General features: G+C 52.7%; 1 protein-coding gene across 1 annotated transcript; it reads right to left on the bottom strand.

Annotated features, from left to right (window-relative positions):
* Positions 1-583: 583 nt before the first annotated feature.
* On the bottom strand, positions 584-18,420 carry FBLN7 (fibulin 7). Its single transcript, XM_068940458.1, has 8 exons — positions 18,021-18,420; positions 14,683-14,842; positions 9,959-10,129; positions 6,168-6,293; positions 5,566-5,703; positions 5,333-5,470; positions 4,373-4,511; positions 584-4,212 (listed from the first exon to the last, which is right to left on the bottom strand). Exons 1-8 carry the CDS (start codon positions 18,093-18,095, stop codon positions 3,840-3,842), a joined length of 1,320 nt encoding a protein of 439 aa, XP_068796559.1. The 5' UTR covers positions 18,096-18,420; the 3' UTR covers positions 584-3,839.
* Positions 18,421-20,383: the final 1,963 nt, after the last annotated feature.

The following is a 20,383-nucleotide window of genomic DNA, read 5'->3' as shown; positions in this document are numbered from 1 at the left end:
CAGTGCACACACTGCATCAACCCTGCAGGTCACAGGAGCTCTCTGCCCAGCTGTCTTTCCCCAGAGAAGGCCAGGCGAATGACTGGCTGCAAATACCTCTCTCTTTGGCTCTAGAGGGACAGGGGCAAGCTCAAGCCAAAGAGCAACCTAAGAAACTGGTCTTGTTCAAGCCCAGACCTTCTTACCAGTTGCAGTCCCGGCGGAGCAGTCATCCTAAAGCCTCCCAGTCTGAAACCCCCTCTATTCTAGTCAGAGCTCCTGTAGGCAGCTGCCAGGCTAATCTCTTCTTGGAGCCAGAGTCATAGCTCAGAGGGAGCTCACCTGGCCCCCTATTTACAGCAAAGCCGCCACTTATCAGCTTAGCTCACAAAAACCACAACCGCAGCCCCCTTCCAAATAACATAAAGCAGTGAAATTGAAAATAACCAAGGCAAAACCATCCCCCTCAACCCAACCCCTACCTCCCTCCAAGAACAGGAGGGTCCTGCCTCCCAGGCTGTTCTGGAGGAGAGCAGTCCCTCTTGCTGCAAAACCCTGCTGCATGTTGCTTTCTCAGCCACACAGGGAGCAGGAGCAAACCGCAGATGCGTGAAGTACTTTATTCTGTTCTGCACCTGCTGAAAGACTATATCATTTAATTGTATTAAAACCATCATAGTAAAGAAACATGCATAACGTTGTGTTTTTGTGGTTAACATGCACAAGCTCTGCACTTGAGGAATGGGTACCTAAGGATGCAAGGGGTGATAGACAGAGGTGCCTCCCCGCGTGCATGTGTTGTTATATCCACACATGCAAAGAACAGAAGCTGAACTGCTGAATCTGAGCTATTACTTCCTAGAGCTGCTTAAACGTAACTGACAGTGGAGGCAGTGGTTTATTAAAAGTGAAATATTCACACCTTGAGTTTCCTCAACGTGAGTACCAAACGCAGCTAAAATAGCGCCCCTCTGCTTACTGCATGGCACATTTATACAACCTTACGGAGGCCTTCCCTGCGATCTTGGGTGGATGAATGTGTGTGACCGCATTCAAGAGGTTTAAGGAGCTGCTGCCCTTCAGCTGAGACATGGGAAGCGGCCGTAGCCCAGCTCTTACCCCATTGCTGTGCAAAGGAAACTCAGGGGAAGACTGGGCCGTCCTGCAGTGCTTGGCATCACGGCCAACTACTTCATGGGGCAGGAGCTGCTTAAGTCACTTGAAGGAGACCAGCACATCGTGCTGTCCGCTTGCATATGGCTTTGGGGTGAGAACAGCGCTCAGGTCAACCACTTCCAAAAGCACCGAGACAAAAGGCTCTCCGCTGCACAGAGCACCTATTGAACTGGTGCTTTCCGGTCCTGGCATCCTTGGCCACTCTTTGCTGGCTGAGGGCACACCAAACCTGGTTGTTAGAGGTTAGGTGGGGTGAGTAGACACATGGGGTTTAGTGCAGACGTATGCAATTCCCAGAGAACATGCAGTTTGCTTCTTGCACCTCTCCCCTTCTGGATCAGACTAGAAAGGCTGGGCAGCTCTGAAAGCCAGAAACAGCTGAATCGTTTAGTGTCCTTAATATATGGCCTGATTAAGGAGGGGACAATGTTACTAGAAGGATCAGAGACATATAACATCCGCAGTAAATCCCATCGCTCATATGCTATTGAGTACAGACAGCCTCCACGCAGTAACTAGCCAGATGTCGTCTTTTAACAAGCAAAGGGAATTTGTGGCCATGCCACAAAGGCCCAGTTCCACCATTGGCTTTTAGGAGCTCAGAGAAGTCCCTGAACTCAGGAAGATGGTGTCCTTCCTGGGTGGCAACTTCAAGACATTCAAGTTTTTCTTTCTTCCAGGGCAGCAGCGTTTGCCAGATATTCACGGTCTTCCCACGGTCTTTCCCAGCAGGATCAGGGTAGGAGGGGCAAATCTATGTTAAGTTATAGATGAGTATCTAGGAGAGGAGACGCACCTCTTAAATCCAGCTTGGCCAAACAACACGCAACTGGGAGCAGCTCCGGGGAGTCCCCCCCGTTCCTGACAGTCAGGTAACATTTGCTCTTCTCTTCCTGTGTGTGGCATGCTCACAATGCACCAAAAATCAGCCAGGACTCGGTCCCACAGGCTGGAGAGCGTGAAGGGGTTGGGAGGCCACCTTCTTGCAACTGATCCTTCTCAGTGTTACTCACTGCTCTGTCTCCCTAGGTCCTCACAATGCTTTCACCAATTACTACTTTTTCCAGGTCCACAGTTTCTCACATGTGGTTATATCAACTGCTCACTCAAGTCCAGACTGTCTGGGAGTCCCTTCTTTGCCTGACAGTGGTGTCCCTCTTGCTGAAGACTGTACCAAGAGCCAGTTAGGTGCATTGTAAGATGTATTATCATAGGCACGATAAGGTCATGGACCATCATGATGAAAGAGGAGTTAAGAAGTGCAACTTCTCACCAGCTATTTCTGTACAAATCCACCAGATAAAGTCCTCCCCATGCATCTCCAGTGACTCCTCAGGATAACTGACCCCCAAAGTTATGCCTTGATTTTATTTAAAAAACAAAAAAAAGGATTTGTTTCAAGAGCTGTAAGATAACACACGCTTCCCTCTATCCATGGCATGAAAACAACTAAATTTTTTTGCAGTTTCACTCCAAAACTGCTGTTTAAAAAATAGTCTGTGAGCAAAGGCTGGAATGGATTTTGACCTCTTGAGTTTGTTATATGCGTTGAGGGCTACAAGTGCAATATGCTTTATACTAAACACATTCTGTCAGCATTTTGTCTTACGGCTCACTGGGTACCATCTCCAGTGTCCTGAGCACTATGCAATGCTGAGATCTTAGCTGTGGGCTGTAAGACCAGATGGGGATTGTTGCAGTCCGGGTCTATTCTAGGGGAAACTGAACCACCTCACTTTGTTGAAGCACCTGGAACACCCCATAGGCTGATGCAGGTTTTTTCAGTGTTTGAATGGAAGCATAGTCATGCTTTTGTTAGGCTGTGGTCAGTACGAACAAGCCTGGGCCAGCTTGATGAAGAGTAGTAGCCACTAGGACTGAGCTCTACTGTGCTATCTCCTTTCTCCTCTTGCCTGCACCAACTAAACTGCTTTTCAGAAGGAAGTACTAAAAGAACATAAGGGCCCTAATTTCCGTCCACTGTTTTCTGCACTATGAAGGCACAAAGGCTACGGGACACCTCTGTGAGCCTTGGAAGAGAATAAAATCCTGCTTGGCACAGGCCACGTGGTACACTTCCTCTGGTGAGTACATATTTCTCTTGTGTCCCAGTAAGCGGATAGCCCATTGCTATTCCCACCCCAGGGTTCGCCAGGTTCCCGCAGTGGAACAGCTGCTTGCTGTTGGAGAGCACATGATTTTTTTTTGCACTTCATTCGCTGTTTTTCATGTATGTGGGCGTAAAACCAGCCTGGAGACTCAGACAAAACAACCTTAACCCAGAGGAGAAGACGGTTAACTGCAGACAGGCTTCTGCATGTGCTACCATCTGGAGCTTCCCTGTTACACATCTGCTTCCAGGGTTAGCCCTTTTGGCTGTGAGAGCTGCAGAAGATGCTGAAAAGAGAACATCATTAGGAGAAAGGATAGGCTTATGAGATTGTCCAAACGGCAGAATCGCCTTGGGAACCCTCATCTCTTTGGTCTGGGCTTTGAAGGTTATTCTTCTCTGTGTGGTTACAGTGCTGTAGCCTCTCACTGTTTGCAGGTGCTGTCCCAGGGCACAGGTGGTTATCGGGTGATGAAAGAAGTCCATTTCATTGTCACGAGTGCTGGGAGGGGATGGTGGATGGGCAGAGCCAGCCGGGAGCCACTGGCTTTCAGGCTGGCACCCGCTGCCTGGTCTAGAACTCATAGGCAGACACAAAGACTGTGATTTTGGACACATGCTTTGCCTGGAAAGCACGGTCCAGGTACTCAGACATGTCCACGTCCACTTCTATTGTCTGGGGGCCCTTCAGGCTTTGCACGAGGATCAGCTCGCCGGTCTGCCTGTCTGACCGCTGCATCACGAAGTGCCCTCTGTTGTTGCCTCCCACGATCCCAAAGCGCAGGCTGTCTGGCCCCGGCCGGCCGGGGGCAGAGGCAGTCGCCATGCGGAAGAGAGGGGTGGGAGTTATCAGGTTGGACGGCAGGGGGAGGTAGTGGAAAGAGATGGTTTTGGGTGCGTGGTGGCAGGCTCTGCTGTCCATTGGGCAGGGGTTGCGTTCACACTGGCTGATAAGGAAAGGGAGAAACAAGTTTGAGGTGAGCCCCAAGAGGCACGAGGATGCTCAAACCAAAGCTCCCAGACCTAAAGATGCGGCATGCGATGGCCCAGGTTTCACATCATGCCCAAACAGTATCAAAGATCCACTCCTCTTCCCGTTATACTCACAAGGGCGATGTTTTCACGTAGCTGACGTTGCCCCTGGACTGGGGGCACTCGGAGCTGACGCACTGAAAGCCCCCTCCCGTGTTGATGCACGTGGTCCCCCCTGCGCAGTTATGCTGGGACAGAGCGCATTCATCGATGTCTGTGAAGCAACCAGACCAAATCAGATTAAAATAACTGACTCTTGCTGAAAATACTTAAACCACCTTCTCCAGCTCCTCCTTCTCTCTGTCCCATCCCTTTCCCCCTGCTTCTGCCTGGTTAACTGTCCCAGGGCTGGCCAAGGTGAACAGCAGAGTTCAAGGAAAAGCCGCGGCAGAGGGAGGACAGCCTACTTTCCTAACTTTTGGCTAAGTTCGAAACACATTGTCTTTTTGTTTACTAAATATGCAAACACCCTAAATGTATTTACCTATCTATAAATAAAATTAAGACCTTTTAATGAAGATATTTGTTGGAAGCATCACCAAGATGCTATCGAACCGTGCAGTAACTGTGGTAACCACTTATAAAAAAGAAAGCACGAGCTTTTTTTCCATGTGAGCTGCCTTTTGGGCAGTACTCGCCATTTTTACAACACAAGAACTGTTTTTCAGCAGAATACTTCTATGTAAACGATTCTGGCCACCACGTCTGCCTGCTGCCGTTTTGTTTTTAATCTGCGCCTTGACTCTCCTGTTTTAGGAAGAGTCGCGGTCAGCCTCTGAACTGACCTCTCAAGTCTAATTCTCAGCGTTCATTTTAAATTGCGTATTCGTCTGCTGCCTCAGAGAGCATCCTAGGAGTGCTTTGATGGGACAGATCCATGACCGTGATGGTGCTCATGCTCTTCATCAACGTCCGCCCCAAAGCGTTGGGTGCGTTTACCAGTGTTTTAACTGCTGTGTTTTTCTAGGCTGGATGTGGAGGTAGGGAAAAATAACTTGCCTATGAAAACAGAGTGAGATTCGTGGGCGACCTCACCTTCGCAGCTTTTCCCATCGCCGAGGAGGTTGTAGCCGCGAGGGCAGGCGCAGCGATAGGAGCCGGGGACGTTGATGCAGGCGTGCATGCAGAGGCGAGGGGCCCCCTCCAGCTTGTAGACCTCGCACTCGTCGATGTCTGCAGGGAGAAAAGGCAACCGTGCCACGCTCGGGGTGAGCAGCCCACAGCCGTCCCCAGCATGACGACGTCCCCGCGCTCCACCGCTTGCTTACCCTGGCACATGCCGTTGTCCACCGTGCCGCTCATGTGGAAACCCGCCTCGCAGCTGCAGTGCTGGGTCCGGTCGGTCTTGGCGCACCGGGGCTTGCGGCTGAAGGCGGGGTCGTTGGTGACGCTCTGGGTCGGGGGCGCTGGGGGGAAAAGGGACAGCTCTGCACCCACCCAGGGCACGCCAGCAAGCGCCAGCTTGCCCGCGATGCTAAGCCTCCTGCGTGCAAGCGGCCTTGGCACGGGGCCAAAACGTGCCAGGAGGGCGTTTTTAAGAGTGAGACCTTACATTTTTTTTGTTTGTAATCCGCATGAGCTTTCACCTCAGTTCCTGCTCCTCTGGGTGCCCCAATTCAAATCCCCCTTTGCCTTCCAGGCCCCGCAAAGCCAGCATTGATCTTGGGTGCTTTTTGGCCTCACGACTGGGGAAGCTGCTGCATGCAAAGAGGCAGGACAGCCTCGGAGCTAGGACAGCAGGGTGGAGGCCTTGAAACCTCACCACGGGGCAAAACAGCACCAAAGGGTTGCGCCCAAGGGGAAGATGCCCCGGGTGACACACCTCCGCGCTTCACTCCCCGCCGCTTCCCCGGCGAAGCGGCTTACGCACCCGTCTGCGTTTGGTACTGGCAGTTCGCTCCAGTCCACTCCTGTGGGCAGAGGCACTCGTAGTGGTCCAGCCCTTCCACACATGTCCCGCCATTCTGGCATGGGTGACTAGAGCACTTGCTGATACCTGCCATGAGAAAAAGCCACATCTTTTTAGAAGCCAGCCCTGGGAGCGCCTCTCGTCTGAGCAGCGAGGGATGGCTTGGACAAATATCGGAATGATTTAGATAAAGTAGAAGAGGTCAAGAAATCCTCGATGCTGCTCACCCCAGCCTGGTGAGTTTGGCACTCAGCTGGGAGAAGCAGGTCTCGGAGAGGGGAAAGGATTGGTCTCCATGGGCTACGGGTGGCACCATCACCTCTGGAGAATTAGTAAGGCAGGACACCTCTCCCTCTGATTGTGTTTTGTAGAAGCAACCCAGCATCTGCGCTCAGAGGGGCAGCTCATGGCAGGGGCGCCTGACCTGCCTGTCCGTGTTGTTTCAAGCTAGAGCTGGTGCTTCCATGGGCTTGGAGAGGTGGGAGCATCTCCAGTCCCTCAGAGGAGGGACTCTTCCCAGTGGGAAGACAAACCCGAGCCCTCTTCGGGGACAGGCTGGGCAGGCTTCTCTGGGAATCCAAGTCAAAGCAACTTTACACTGTTCAAACTCTGTATTCCCCATAAGATATCAGAGAAAATGCAGAGAAACAGGCTGTGAAGGCCGCACAGGAGCAAACCCCAGCATGTGCCACAAGCCGGGCTGGTGTGTCATCAATAGCATACCCCAAATACCCTGGGCTCAATGGACCGTGAAGTTACTGAATGAGAAGTCAAAGAGCATTGCCCCCCTCTACCTCCTCCAGCCTTGGACTTGCTGCTGGCAAGACACAGCTCCCTTGGCTCAGGCACAAGAGCTGGGAGGCCATGACATGCTCAAGAATTCCTTGAGGGAAGGTCGCAAAGGGTTTTGCAGCCAAGTGTTCGTCGTCCCGACAGCCTCATAAAGAAGCCTTTCTTCCTCGGTGCTATAGCAAGCCCAGAGGATTGATGGCTCTCAGCCCTTATCCCCAGCTTTTCCTATTCTTCTCCTCCTCCTCCAAGTCCAGACCATCAGCGTGTCTGGGAGATGGAGATAATCTCCCAAGATGCTTTCGTTGCAGGAAGTCACCGTGCTATGGGAGAACGGTGGCGTGAGTGCTCAGCCCCCAGGGGGAATTCACCCAGGCAGCCCTGCAAACACCTGGGGGCCCATGCCCGCATTGGGGATGGGAAACGGAGGGGAGTATTTACAACAAGGAAGGAGATGGCAAACAGGAAAGGTCATACCCATACCTGGGCACCGAGTAGAGCAAACAGCACAATGCAGCCCGCAGGCACCAAACTCTGACACGGGCTTTTGTTTTGGATGTAACACTGCCCCAGTGCAAGTCGAATATGATGATTTGAGTGTTTAACTTCTTTGCCTGCTAGTTCTGTTACCAGTCCACAATGCGTGCATATGGTTTGGTGTAACGGCTTGCAAAAAATCAGTGCATTTCGTCATGACTAGAGAAGACAGCTATCAGTGCTGGGGCCATCCAATTAAGCCCGGGTCCCTTTCACGAGTTTGTTACCTGGATGATTTATTTAGGCTTGCAAGAGGTGTTGTTTCACACCTTCACTCTGACCTTAGCAGAGCATTTTTCTGTCACATCCCTTGGAGGTGAGCCTGAACACAGAGCTGTTTATGTAGGGCACTGGCATCATGGGACACCTACCTAGCACGGGACTTTCTTCCCTGGTTAGCAGAATAGGAGGTCTTTGCAAGGCTCACCTCCATCAAGTGGAAGCAGCTGTAATGCTCGTCAGACAGACAGTGGCTCACTGGAGATAATCATGACCCTCCTTGCCAAGGGGACAAAGAACAGCGGCCCATGAATGACAGGCTGCAGGTACTGATTTCTCCTTTTGGGGGGGCGGTACACAACCCACTGCCAATATTTCAGCAAGAGCTACCTCAAACATTCACCTCCACACGCCCCTCGCTTCATCTGTGGCTCATCATAGATGCTGGGAGCACAAGGTGCTGACTGATTGCAGAGAGCAATCTCTGAGAAAAACCATTACAAGATATCTGCTCTTTGCTACAATCCCATCTGATCTCAAAGCACAAGAAAGTGGGTTTGGCTTTGTTTTCAAAAGGTGTTTTCAAGCAGCCCTGCCCTTTCCAAGGGCTAAAAACTCATCAAGTTGTTCTAAAAACAATGACTCCCCACCTTAGAAGGGAGAATTAATTGATGCCCTTTTCTCCCCCTCATCTCTGGTTGCTGAGCTTCTAGGTTAGCCTTCAGCTGCAATTTCTAGCTTTTCTCCAGAACTGTGGTTGGAGAGACGACCCCATAAAATAACAGGCCCTTGGAGCTGGAGCTTTGAGAACTACACCAATTATCGGAAGACTTTGTTTGACTGGGAAGTTAGAGGGCAGGAGAAGCCAAAAGGTGAAACCTAGTATAGGGATAGGGAGAATGGGCCAAGGACATAAGACCTTACAGTCTCTGCATTTCACCCCCTGCCCAGAGCTTATCACTAGTAGCTCAGGCACAACAGAAGTACCTACCTGTTTGATGGATCCCAGGAATCCCTCTTGCCAAAATAGTATCCTGCTCTCGCTGCTGGACATGACAAACAGCTGCCATGGAAAGATCTGGGCAAACGGCTATAGAGGATCCCTGTTCAACAGGGACTCTCCTGTCCCAAAGATGTCCTGCCTGAGAACAAGCGGTACCTTGCAATAAAATGCCTGTCTCGTTGCTGGTTGCAGTAATGGATGCCACAAGTAGAAGCTTATCTGGGAAGATTTCTCATACTTTATCATCACCCTGGGAAGGATGGGACAAAAGGCTATACCCATGGCTGTATGGAGCCTGCATTAGGACCCAGGCATACTGCCTTGGACCCAAATGCATGACAGCGCATAGCACATGTTGTAGGTGACACTTCAGTTTCAATCCGTCTAGTCATTTTGGAAAACACGCTGTTAAACAAGACCATCTCACCCTTTTCTGTGCAGATGCACTAACCCAAATGGCTGCTAACCAACATACTTATTTTTTCCCCAGGAAATATTTTTAGCAGAGGCAATTATATCCAGCATTCTTGTTTGCCAGTTTGAACCTGTCACACACTGATGGGAAGGCAGCTTTCCAGCCAGGCATTTGAAAGGAGTTATTATAATGGGCTGAGCCAGCCACTTCTAGGCACTGATTTTTATTATGAAATAAGTTGTCTATTGGAGCTTTGTTTCATGCTCAGATCATCAGCTCTCCGCACTAAAAGTGAAAAACATTCCAATTCAAGAGAAGACAGATGGGACAGTCATTGTCTGGGCTGTGAAGCATCCTGTGCTTGTCTGGAAATATGATGCACAGGGCAGCATCTCCTATTACCAGCACTCAAAATACACTCCATACAAAAGGCAGGCAGATGCTGAATGACTTTTAGAGTGGTGCAGACCAAAGCTCAGCAGCAAATGGTGGGTCTCATAAAACCTGCTGAGAACAGAAGGCAAGCAATGGTGTTTCCCATTCCCAGGCCACTGGTGTTTAAGGTCTGCAGCACAAAGACCTGAATGCTGTGGAGGTAGGTGCCAGATTCCCAGTATTCCCAGTGTTACTGGTGAGCACACAGGATGCTAAGAACTGGCTGAAAAACACGTAGCAGATCAACTCCCAAAAGCGACCCTCTTTCCCCCTCCTCTGCAGATACGCGTGCTCGCTACTTCAGGAGCTGTGTGGTGATGAGGTTTCCCACCCTCAGATTAAAAAAGAATGTACCTTTGCATTGAGGTTCCTCTCCAGTCCAGCTGCCGTTTGCCTGGCACATCCGTGTGCTGGAACCCAGGAGCTCAAAGCCCGGGTTGCAGGTGAAGTGGATTTCATGATCCACCAAATACTTCGTACCAAACTTCTGTCCATCCACGGGAGCTTGTAGGGCAGGGCAGGACACTGCAAAGGCACCATGGGGAGCATGAGGGGTTAAATATTCAGGTAGGTGCTTCTGGGGAGACAAAGGGGAGCAAGTAGGATTAGAGAAGCTGCTCCCTCGCTTCCTAGCCCACTGAAGGATGGCACCTAAGCACACAGGGGAAAATAGAGCACGGTTCCTAAAGCAGAGAGATAAGATGCCTCATTTGGTGACATGTGGAGACAACCAGCACCGGTAGCCTCATACACAGAAAACAAGTTCTGATCCAGGAGTTGGAAGGGGCAGCAATACGGTGCTGCTCAGGTGGACCCAGCGCACCACCATCTGACCTCGAAACGCATGCTGCAGGAGGCAAGCTTTTGAGAGAATAAACCAAAGCAGAGGAGGCAAAGCTTTTGCCTGTTTGCAAACACACCTTATTTCACAGGGACTACTCTGCTGTCAAAGCAGGCAACCAAACTGCATGCAGAATTACTTGCGTCCTTCATGCTGGTGGTCGCTCACTGAGCGGAGCTGGGATCTCTGTCATAACAGTAACACACAGCTGAAATATCTCCAGAGAACAACTTCCACAGTAGCCTCCCAGATGGCATCCCTGCAGAGGGAGGGCTTGACCAAATACTCTCGGTCTGAGCAACCCCTCAGCCTGCAGTGAGAACCATTTATGTGCTAATAATCTACCCATGCACTCTGCATTCGCCTTCTGACACGTTCAGAGCTGGATTTCCTCTCTATCCATAAAAACTTTGGTGGACTAGCCTTCTAAAAGCTGGAACGTTTACCATCACCAATCCCAAAACCACCTGCAAAGTTACCCTGCTAAGAGATGGTTGCCTAGGGGGGCAAGGGCAACGTGCTGATACCTAGGAAGCACCAGATTCACGAATGGCCCTTTAAACGTCATTCCCAATTCAGCCTCAAGCACAATTCCTTGGGGGGAACCCAGGGAAACACCAATGCACGTGCAAAGAAGGGGAAAGCAGGGCCACAGCAGAGCTGGCCACAGCCCTTGTACCTTGGCTGGCCACAGTCCCTGCTCTCAGCACAGAAGAGGAGGAGAAGGAAGAAGCAGGGGGCAGGGTTTAAATCAGTTTAACAGGGAAAGCATGACACTCCTGGCTTTCCACCTGGCTTACTCAGGTTTAGCTTGTTCTTCTTTAGTGGAAGGGCCCTGGCATTTGACAGCTCTCCTATGCCCCCTGGGCTCTGGTCCCTTTCCACCTGCCCTGCCATCCCAGCACCTAACTGGGCGGGGAGAGTCCCTGCGAACCTGCTGGGTTCACGATCACTACCTCAGTCTAGAAGGCCTGTTATTGAATAAGGAAATTGGTGTTACAGGTGCAAGTTTTACAAGTTCTTGGGAAGGAACCAAGCAAACACAAAGAATGGGCCCGGTGTCCATAGCTGACCAATATTTGCTCTTCTGCCCAATTATTTTATTAGAGTCATGGCACAGAAACACAATTTATTTGACATTCAAATACAGTAGAAAACAACCCATGCAATGTTCAGTCAGTGCTCTCAGATAAGGCCGACTTATCTTGACTGTCCCCAACTTCACCTGAGCTGCAGTTCACCCAGTTCCTCCGGTGTGCAAGACTAGATCTCCTCTTTAACAGCTGCTTCTGTTATTTTCCAGATATACACAGAAGTTAATCAGTAACATCCAACTCTGAAAAGACAGCCAAGAAGAGATGCACAGGGCTGAGCAGCCCTGTGGCAGTTCAGGTGGCGCAAGCGAGCAGCCGTTCTTGGTCCCTTTACCTACCCACCCCCTTGTGGACCTGCTCTCCATGAATCCACACAATCCTTTGAAGATCAAAGAGTTGCGCCAGCCCGTGAAGGAGCAGGGAGAGGGGGGTTTGCTCCTCACCACACTGCAAAGGTGCCATTGCCACAACCTGGCTGGTGCACCAGGAGCCCCATGGTGCACCATACCTCATCCTCCCAGTCTCATGTATGAGCCTTGCACAGTCATCACAGCTGTTGGCTGCTGTTAAACAACACAGCCTTTCACCACACACCAATCTTGTTCCCTAGAGATGTCTTCGTTTCCCATGCAAGAGGAGACTCCTTTGCTCAACTGCATAAATGACATTTCCTAAAACTGCCTGAACTGATCCTGGGCCAGGCTGAGACAGCTCTACCTTTGCAGCACCGTATTTCTCCACCTTCTAGGAGGGATTTTTGCTGACCATCCAGGTTTCATGATCCAGGCAGAGAAACTAGGTCTTTCGCTGGAGATGCCATTTTTCAGCCTGCTCTTCCTCAGTAGCATGCCAGGTGCTCTCTGCTTCACAGCTAACTGTGTGGCTTGAACAAGGACTTTTGAGTCTTCCCATATCTTACTAGGCTGGAGGGGTGTTTGAATTTGAGCTAAGCATTTATCAGAAAAGGAGAGGAATTCAGCAGTTACTCTGCTTAAGCTCTCTTCTGCTCCAGAGAGTGGTTAAAGCACTCTCTGCTGTGGATGTTTCAAAGTTCACCTGTTTTTGAACCCGTTTTGCTCAAACAGGAAACATCTCCCTTTGTATGCAGTACCACCAGAGCATGATTATGAACATCCAAGGCCTACTCCTTGCCTTCTGCGTGAATAAGAATTCAGTGAGGCTGAGTCAAGGCACATCCCAACAAAAAAGTGGCATTTGGCGTGTGTGCACATCAGTCCTATAGCAGCAACGGTCCAGCTGCATGCAGGACCATCTCTTTTCCCAGGCCTCTTAGCCCAGAGCCAGTGCCCAGTTTCCAGGCAGAGTTCTGCCTCAGGAATTATCTCCATTTCACAGGTTCAGAGGCTTAAAGCAAGCTCCAGCAACCTTCCTGGATACCAGCCTTGAAAGAAGCATTTCCCAGAACCCCTTGGCAGCAGTGCCTGTTACCAAAAGAGATAGAACTGCCTTCATCTGAATTGGCGCAAGAAGAGGCTCATCTGCCGGTACACAAGAATACACACCAGCATCTGTAAAGCTACAAACTGAGCAAAGCCAGGGTGATGCTACAGATGCCAGATGCAAGACCCTCAGTTCACGCTTGTGAGGCCACATCTGGAGTACTATGTCCAATTCTGTCCCTCCCCACCCCCCACCCCCCCAAACCAACAAAAAAATCAATGTGCTACAGCAGGTTCAGTGGAAGCCACCCACATGGTTGGGGATTGGAGCACCTGGTGTAGGAGGAGAGGCTGAGGGACCCAGGTTTGTCAGCCTGGAGAAAGGAAGGCAAAGGAAGGATCCCTTTGCATCTGCCACTGCCTGTTGGGGAGTTATAGAGGAGATGGAACCAGATGCTTCTCCGAGGTGCACAGTGGATGGTCATGGGGCAGTGGGCACAAGCTGTAACACGGAAAACTCCAGGTAGGTATTAGGAAAAATATTTTCACCATGAGGGTGGCCAAACACAGGAACAGGGGCCCAAGGAGGCCGTGGGATCTCCATCCTTGGAGGTGCCCAGACCTCAGCTGGACACAGCCCTGGGCTACCTGACCTATTTGGCCTTGCTCTGAGCATGGGGTTGCACCAGAGACCTCCAGAGCTCCCTGCCCTCCTCAGTAATCCTCTGATTCTATAAATCAGAGCTGGAGGTGTTTTATAAAGGGCTGGAAACTGGCTGCAAACTGAACCGTGTGCATGATCAAACTCTGCTCAGGGCCACCAGAAGATCCCCTTTTGCTCAGCTCAGCCAGCAGGAGCTTAACTTGGATCTTGTGAACCCCTTTCTGGGCAGGCCCGTCTCTTCCCCTAGACTCTACACAGAGCCCAGGGAGTGTCTGCTCTGTTTAGCGCTGATTCATCAGCATGGGCAGCCTAAAACTGGCCAGACAGGGAGGTTACAGTTATCTGCTGCCCTTTCAGGCCTCTCTTCCTGCCCCACAGACAGCTCCAGATCCATGCCAGCACTGCTAACCACCCCAGACCATAACTTGTAGTGGTTTTGCTGAGCAGCACAGACAGCCACCACCACCAACAGGATCCCAAGGTGCTTCCCGGGGCCAAGAACCAAGCAGTGAGTACGGGGCTGGAGGCAGAGGGAGATGGATACACAGCATTCCCAGAAAGGTGGCAGTGATGGAGACCCACCTGACCCAGACTTGCTTTTCTGCACATGAAACATCCCTTCCCTCTTTCATGCTTGGAGGAGTCACTGCTGGGCATTTGGGGAAATCATTTGCACCCATGAAAAGCGTCCACACATTACCAGCAGCTAGCTGGGGCAGAGATGGGGGTGACAAGTGGGGATGGATGGCAGGGATGGTGCTCACTGCTTCATCCACCCACAGCCCAGCCGTGGCTTTGCTCCTGTTGATCACAGCCAAACTGCAGGCACGCTGGGGCCTGGGATGCTCAATAAATACACAAGAATCTGCCTTCCTATGGCACCCCTGCCGAAGGTGAGATCTAGGCCTGAGCTGTGGGGCTACCCAGTGCCCTTCCGGGGGGCAGCCCTGCCCAAGGACGAAGGGATGGGCTATGCACCTAGTTTTGTCCCCAGACAGGGGCAGAGCGGTTAGGCAGGGGACGGTGCCTGGCGAGCCACTCAAGCTGGAACAGACACCGCGGACAGCCTGTGTCCTTACCAGCAGCTGGGTCCAGGGCAGCTTTGGTCACGGCGTTCTGCAGCGTGGTCAGCCGGCTCTTCATCATGCGGATGCCCTCGGCGAAGCGCGTCTCCTGCCCCTTCAGCAGCTGCTGCATCTGGCGGATGGCGGCCAGCAGCTGCTGTTTGTTGAGGCAGTTCTGCAAGGATGAAAGCACTGGTTCAGCAGGAAGAGCTGGTGCCCCAAACGTCCCCGGCCTGCCTCCCCTGTAGCGAATGTGCAGGGACGTAGGCCAAGCACTTACTCCTTCCTCCTCTCTCCTGTATCCCTGGTTTCCACCCACTGTGTTTAAACAGCGGGGGACCCCTACATGGCTCTCCCAACTCATCATGTGGCGTCCAAGCAAGGCTGAGGGGAACTACGGTGGAGTCTCTTAACATTTTGAGCGTGGTGTTGGCATCTCCAGGGCAGTGACCTGCCTGCTGGAGTGTGTCTAGAACTGCCCACATCCAGCACCTTCGAGCGGAGACATCTCCTTATGCTACTGTCAAGGACAGGTTGGGAAGAGGGTTTGTTCCCTCCTGTTCCTTCGCAGCCTCAGAGAAGAGCTCCAGACAGGCAGGACAAGGAAAACCTCGTGGTCTACACAGGTCTGGATACTGCTCTGCATGACCCAGAGGACTAGCCTTCCTCGCAACCAGACATAATCCACAGGCCTTGTATCTTATGATGCTTGCATACAAGAGCAGCAGCAGCTTTGCTACCGCAGCCGGTCCTTGGAAAGTGCTTTGTGCCAGAGCTGCCAAGAGGATCGTGATGGCTTTCAAAAGGGAGAACACACAGTGGAAATTCCCTGTCTGGGAGAAGGCCTCCCAGCGAACTAACGCTGGGAAAGTGACACTGGAAAGAAGGTGGCAGCCCTCTCAGTAAAATACCCACATGGGTGCTTCGCAGTGTCATGGAGTGCTTTGTGGCAAGAGTCCACCTGCCAGATCCAAAACGTTGTCAACACCTGCTGTTCTGTGAGCTGCTCCTCACTGTTCGATGCTGCCATGGAGAACAACCTCGCCCTGGGAGCCCCAGGAGCAGTGGCTGTGCCCTGCAAAGGAGGAGCACCGTCACCCCCTCCACTCCAATGAGCTTTTGGGTCTTGCCATGATTTGGGTCTAGGACTCCAGCCCTCTAGCTTTGAAGCTGGAGTAGGACCTGGGACCTGGCCTGCTTCCAAACGACCTGCACTGGCTCTGTAGGAATGGTCTTTCCAAGATCTCTGCAGTAACAAGACCTGGCAGAGGTCTTCTCAGACCTGGCTTTTTTTTTTTTTTTCATGTGACCAGATGCAAGAGTTTTTTAGCCTGCAAGAGAAATCCTTAGTACAAGCTTGCTTCCAACGTCTAAGAGGATAACGCAGCAGTTGAATGCTACAAGCAGGGCTGTAATCACTTTGTTAGTCCTGGGAGAGATGCCATAACTCATGTTTAGTCCTGCTGGAACTAGGTCTGCATCCCACTTCCATATTACAAAATAATAGGAAAACAGATGTCTTGTGAGTTCTTCTGGGGCCAGAAACACTTGTGGGACTTTTGCCTGTAAACTAATAGCTACCAAGGGACTGACTCATTCAGGAGACGGGCATCTTTATTATAGGTTTCCTGCGGAATTGACTTAAAAGCAAAAAGAAAAAAAAAAGAGCAAGAGCTGAGCAAAGCAAAGTCGTTTCTGCATCTCAAAGATCTGCAGAGTCTCGTTTCCATCCTAGGAAAAGCTTTTCTCCTCAGCGAGGGAGCGAGCCCAGGGAAGCCCACGCCGTCAGTCTCAGCTCTGACTTGGTCCGTGCGCCTGCTGGGCAAAGCAGGCAAAGGCAAAGCAACTGGAGAAAATGGGGGGGGGGGGGCTCCGAATCCCTCTGCCCAGTTGTTGGGAAGAAAGGTTTATGCTAAGTGCTCCCGCCCGGGCTGAAACCTTGCAGAGAGAGGGCTGTCTGCCTCCAGGTCCTGTCGCTGGTCTGGTGCACGGAGCATAGCAAGGCCAGCTATTGAGGGTTTGCAGAGAATTAAAAGAAAGGCAAACCTCCAAACTGCATGCCCCTGTGACTACTGACACCAGAACGGCCCGATCCTGACTGACGAATGAACAACCTAATGGGCCTCCTTCACCTCCTGTGGTCCCCGACCTGCTCACCACCCTCCCTCTGCAAAGCCATTCCCACCCTAAACTGCCCTGTGTCGCAGAAGCGCTTAAAAAACAACAAAAAAAGGGGAAATTGGTTACTTTGACAAAAAAAGGAGAAAATTTGGCAAAATTTACCTGCTTTGAGTCTGTCTGTGCCCTCCGTACCCCTACCAGTAGCGTCACTGGATGCTTACCCCCAGCCAGGCCTTTTCCCAGGTGGGAAATTTCCGTCTCCTTTCCCCCCTTCCTCTACCCCTCCGCCCGTTCCTTGGTTGTTAAAGACCCCGCGTGGTCAGAAGCTCTGGCTTGGACACCTCCCGAAGCATCACCCGGGAGGCCTGACTCCAAACCTGCCCCCGGGCCAGTGAGGAGCCCTGCAGCCCCTGCTTTACCCCGCTGCGTCCTTGGAGGACAGGACGCATGGTAGCAGCTCCCCACCACGTCTAACCGTGGTCTAGTTTCAGGGCGCTCGCTGGCTGCCTGCAACGATGTTTAACCGTCACAGACACCGAGTCGCCCATCGATACGGTTGTATTCTCCGTTTCTTGTGTGCTTGGTTGTGATTTAATGTGTGCATGTGGGGAGCAGACTCAACCAGAAGCCCTGCAGAAACCGTGCTCTGTAACGGCGACATCCTCGCTGACACCTTCTGGGCTCACAGCCTGGCGGCTGCCTTCGAAACTCCAGCGCGGCTGGGCTACAAAGCAGAGGGGAGAGATGCCGAGGCTGAAATCCTGCCCGGACTTTCCCGGGAGAACGTCTGGGCTGGGGGTACGAGCGCGGAGGGAGAGCCCTGACCCTTTTGTTCGGGACACAGGTGGAGTGAATTTTGCAGAGCCTGAAATATATATTCACATCTTGAACTGCGTGAACTAGAGCAGATTTTAAGAGGGATGTGAAGAAATCCAAAAGGTTTGTTTCCCCCCAGATTCCTGCTTTGGAAAGATGGGAGACAGGACAAAGAAGAGGACAGAAAGCTCCAGCAAGCATTTTTAAGGCAGGTAGCTTTGCAACACACTCAGGTCTTGGAAAACATGAGAGCCAGGAGAAAGAGCAGCGGCGCAGAAAAGGGTGCATCTGCACTCTGCCCCCGCTCAACCCCGTGGCTTTCCTGCAGACATCCCCAACTGTCAGCGCCACGCTATTTTGGCAAGAGAGGGGCCCCGCGTCCTCCTTGCCCGCCCCAGCCCGGCCGCGATGCTCACCTGGGCAGCCCGCGCCTCCTGGCATGCCGCGAGGCACAGGAGCAGAAAGAGGCTGTACCGAAACCCCCAAGTCATGATCCCGCCGGGGAGAATAGACCTCTCCTCTCGAAACGTTTCCCACCTCCTGCACGTCCCCGGCAATTCCAGGAAGGCGGCACGGGCAGCCGAATTTGCCTCCGTCCCCGCTGCGAGCGCTTTCCGTCCGACACCTCTGGCTCCGGCTCGGGGATGAGTTATCCCTCCCACACCAGCCCTGCGCTCAGTGCATGGCAGCAGGAGCCGCGGGAGGCTGCCGCAGGAGCCGGGCTCTGCCTCGCCGCTGCCGCCGGTCCCGGGGCGTTCGCTCGCCCAGCGGGCTGCTCCTTGGGCTCAGCACTGCCCGGGCTCCCCGGCAAGCCGTGGAGAAGTGAGTCCGCCCCGGTGGGACATCACAGGGATTTGTGTTTGCCCTCCGATGGGGAGGACTGTGCTTCCTCCGCCCCGGGGAAGAAGAGGGTCACCGCCTGTTTGCACGGGGGGAGCCAGACTGCATCCTCCCTGCCTGAACCCGTGGGTCTCCTGGGGCAATAACCAGCTGCGGACGGGTGACAAAGCTCTGCTGGGCTCCCCTCGCCGGGCTGCTCTTCACCCTCGTCACCGAGCCCCGGGACCCCAGCGTGGGGGGAGCTGGCAGCCCTGGGCACGCTCCCCTGCCCCGGGGCTGCCCCGGGGCAGAGCCCATGCTGGCAACACCTGGCCACGGTCCCCCAAACTCTCATTACTAGCTAAATTGCCCCAGCACTGGGCAAGGACGTGATGCCGTGCTTCGACTGCAGCGGTACAGCTCATCCCAGGAGCCCCAGCAGCGTTTGCGCGCGGCCACCAGCAGCGCTGGGGCTGGAAGCGGAGCCTATCCGCCGTTCCCGGCAAGCTAAAGCCAAGCTGTGCCTGCCCGATCAGCAAGAGAAACACAGGATGAAGACCCAGTCTGAACCATCACGCTCCTCTTTCTGTGTCTGGGCGGTTTCTGCTTTGTAAGGACTACGTATGAATGTTTTAACCAGGGGTGAGGCGAGACTTAGGTTAATCACATGAGCTAGCAGCATTAGCTAGCTACCTTATTAGCTTTATCTTGTTAGCTCTTTCCTCTTATAGGTTATCTTATTAGCTGTCTTCATCGGCTCCAAAAAGCAATTGTCGGTGTGCCCTGATCACAGGCTTTCATGAAGCTCACGTGGCCGCGCTTGCACCTTGCTGCCAGAAGCAGCTGTGTGGGGCTACTTGCGTCCAACACGATGCTCTTCTACAAGGGTTTTGTTGCAGAGAGCTTCAACAGGCTGTTTCTTCGGCTGCTTTTCGTTGCCGGTGTGCTGAGGTGAGGTGAGTCCCGAGCAGGCACGCGTCAGGTTGTGTCCAGCAGCCAGCTCCATGCTTTGGATATGGCCAGGCCTGTTCCTTGACCTGGTACCCGGGCAGCAGCATCTCCTCACCAGCACAAGGATGCATTTCCCTAGTCCATACTGACCGCCTGTTAAGCCTTTGCGCACAGCGTTAGGAAGTCAAAGCTCCACAGAGACAGCTGTGAGAGACAGCTGGTTTGTGCTGGCTCCCTGCACCATCTACTGGGCAAAGCAAAGAAATGGAAGCTGGAAATGTGGTATGTTCACCCCAACCAACTGCTATCTCCTCCTTTTGCTTTCCTCTGCCACTGAAGGAGGAACCGCAGGGCAGGAAGGCCTGTGTGTGGCCCAAGTTAGGTCTGTGTCCTGAATGATGGCAGTGGGAGAAGCAGCTTTTCCTCTCTCCCCTGCTTTGACCACAAGCTGCTGAGATACCTCTCCAGCCCTCTCCAGACTGGTGTCTGACCCAGGCTCAGTACTTCTTTCCAGAGAACATGACACCCTTGGATGTTTCATCCCAAATACCAGGCTCCAGTGGGACCTGTGACCAACGACCTGTCCTGGCTCCCACAGCCCCGGACACCTCCTTCTCCCTGGGAGAGACAGGGGAAAAGGCCATCTCATCCATCTTCCTCCCATCTCAACTTGTCAGGACACTGCAGTGAGCCAAATCTCCCAGCTGCAGCAGGGGCCCCGTGGCCTCCCTCCATGCCCAGCTCAGAGGTGATGAAGCAGCAGCCCAGCACTGTCTGCTATGTCCACATGCCCAAGGAGACACCAGCAGATGGTGCTCCCGGTGCACGCAAGCCCTCTGGGACAGTCCGGACCCTGCCAGGGCCAGAGCCTGCACATTTGCTTGCAGGGTACCAAGAGCTGCCTGCCCTCGGGCTGACAAGCCCAAGGCCTGGGGGTTTGCTTACGCGGGACCAGAGGGACCTCAACACACCGCATCAGGGTTCAGCTACTCCGGGTCATGACTGGTCA

Source organism: Struthio camelus, chromosome 3 (genome assembly GCF_040807025.1).
Source record: "Struthio camelus isolate bStrCam1 chromosome 3, bStrCam1.hap1, whole genome shotgun sequence".
NCBI lineage: Eukaryota > Metazoa > Chordata > Aves > Struthioniformes > Struthionidae > Struthio > Struthio camelus.
This window is presented reverse-complemented; position numbering and strand designations above follow the sequence as displayed.

What these genes read in the sequence shown, in the direction of transcription:
- FBLN7 (XM_068940458.1), bottom strand. Translation starts at nt 18,095, where the DNA reads ATGACTTGGGGGTTTCGGTACAGCCTCTTTCTGCTCCTGTGCCTCGCG. An exon ending in AGAGGAACCTCAATGCAAAG is followed by an intron (nt 6,294 to 9,958) that starts GTACATTCTTTT and finishes TTCTCATGGCAG; the next exon opens with GTATCAGCAAGTGCTCTAGT. An exon ending in CGATGGGAAAAGCTGCGAAG is followed by an intron (nt 4,512 to 5,332) that starts GTGAGGTCGCCC and finishes GTTGCTTCACAG; the next exon opens with ACATCGATGAATGCGCTCTG.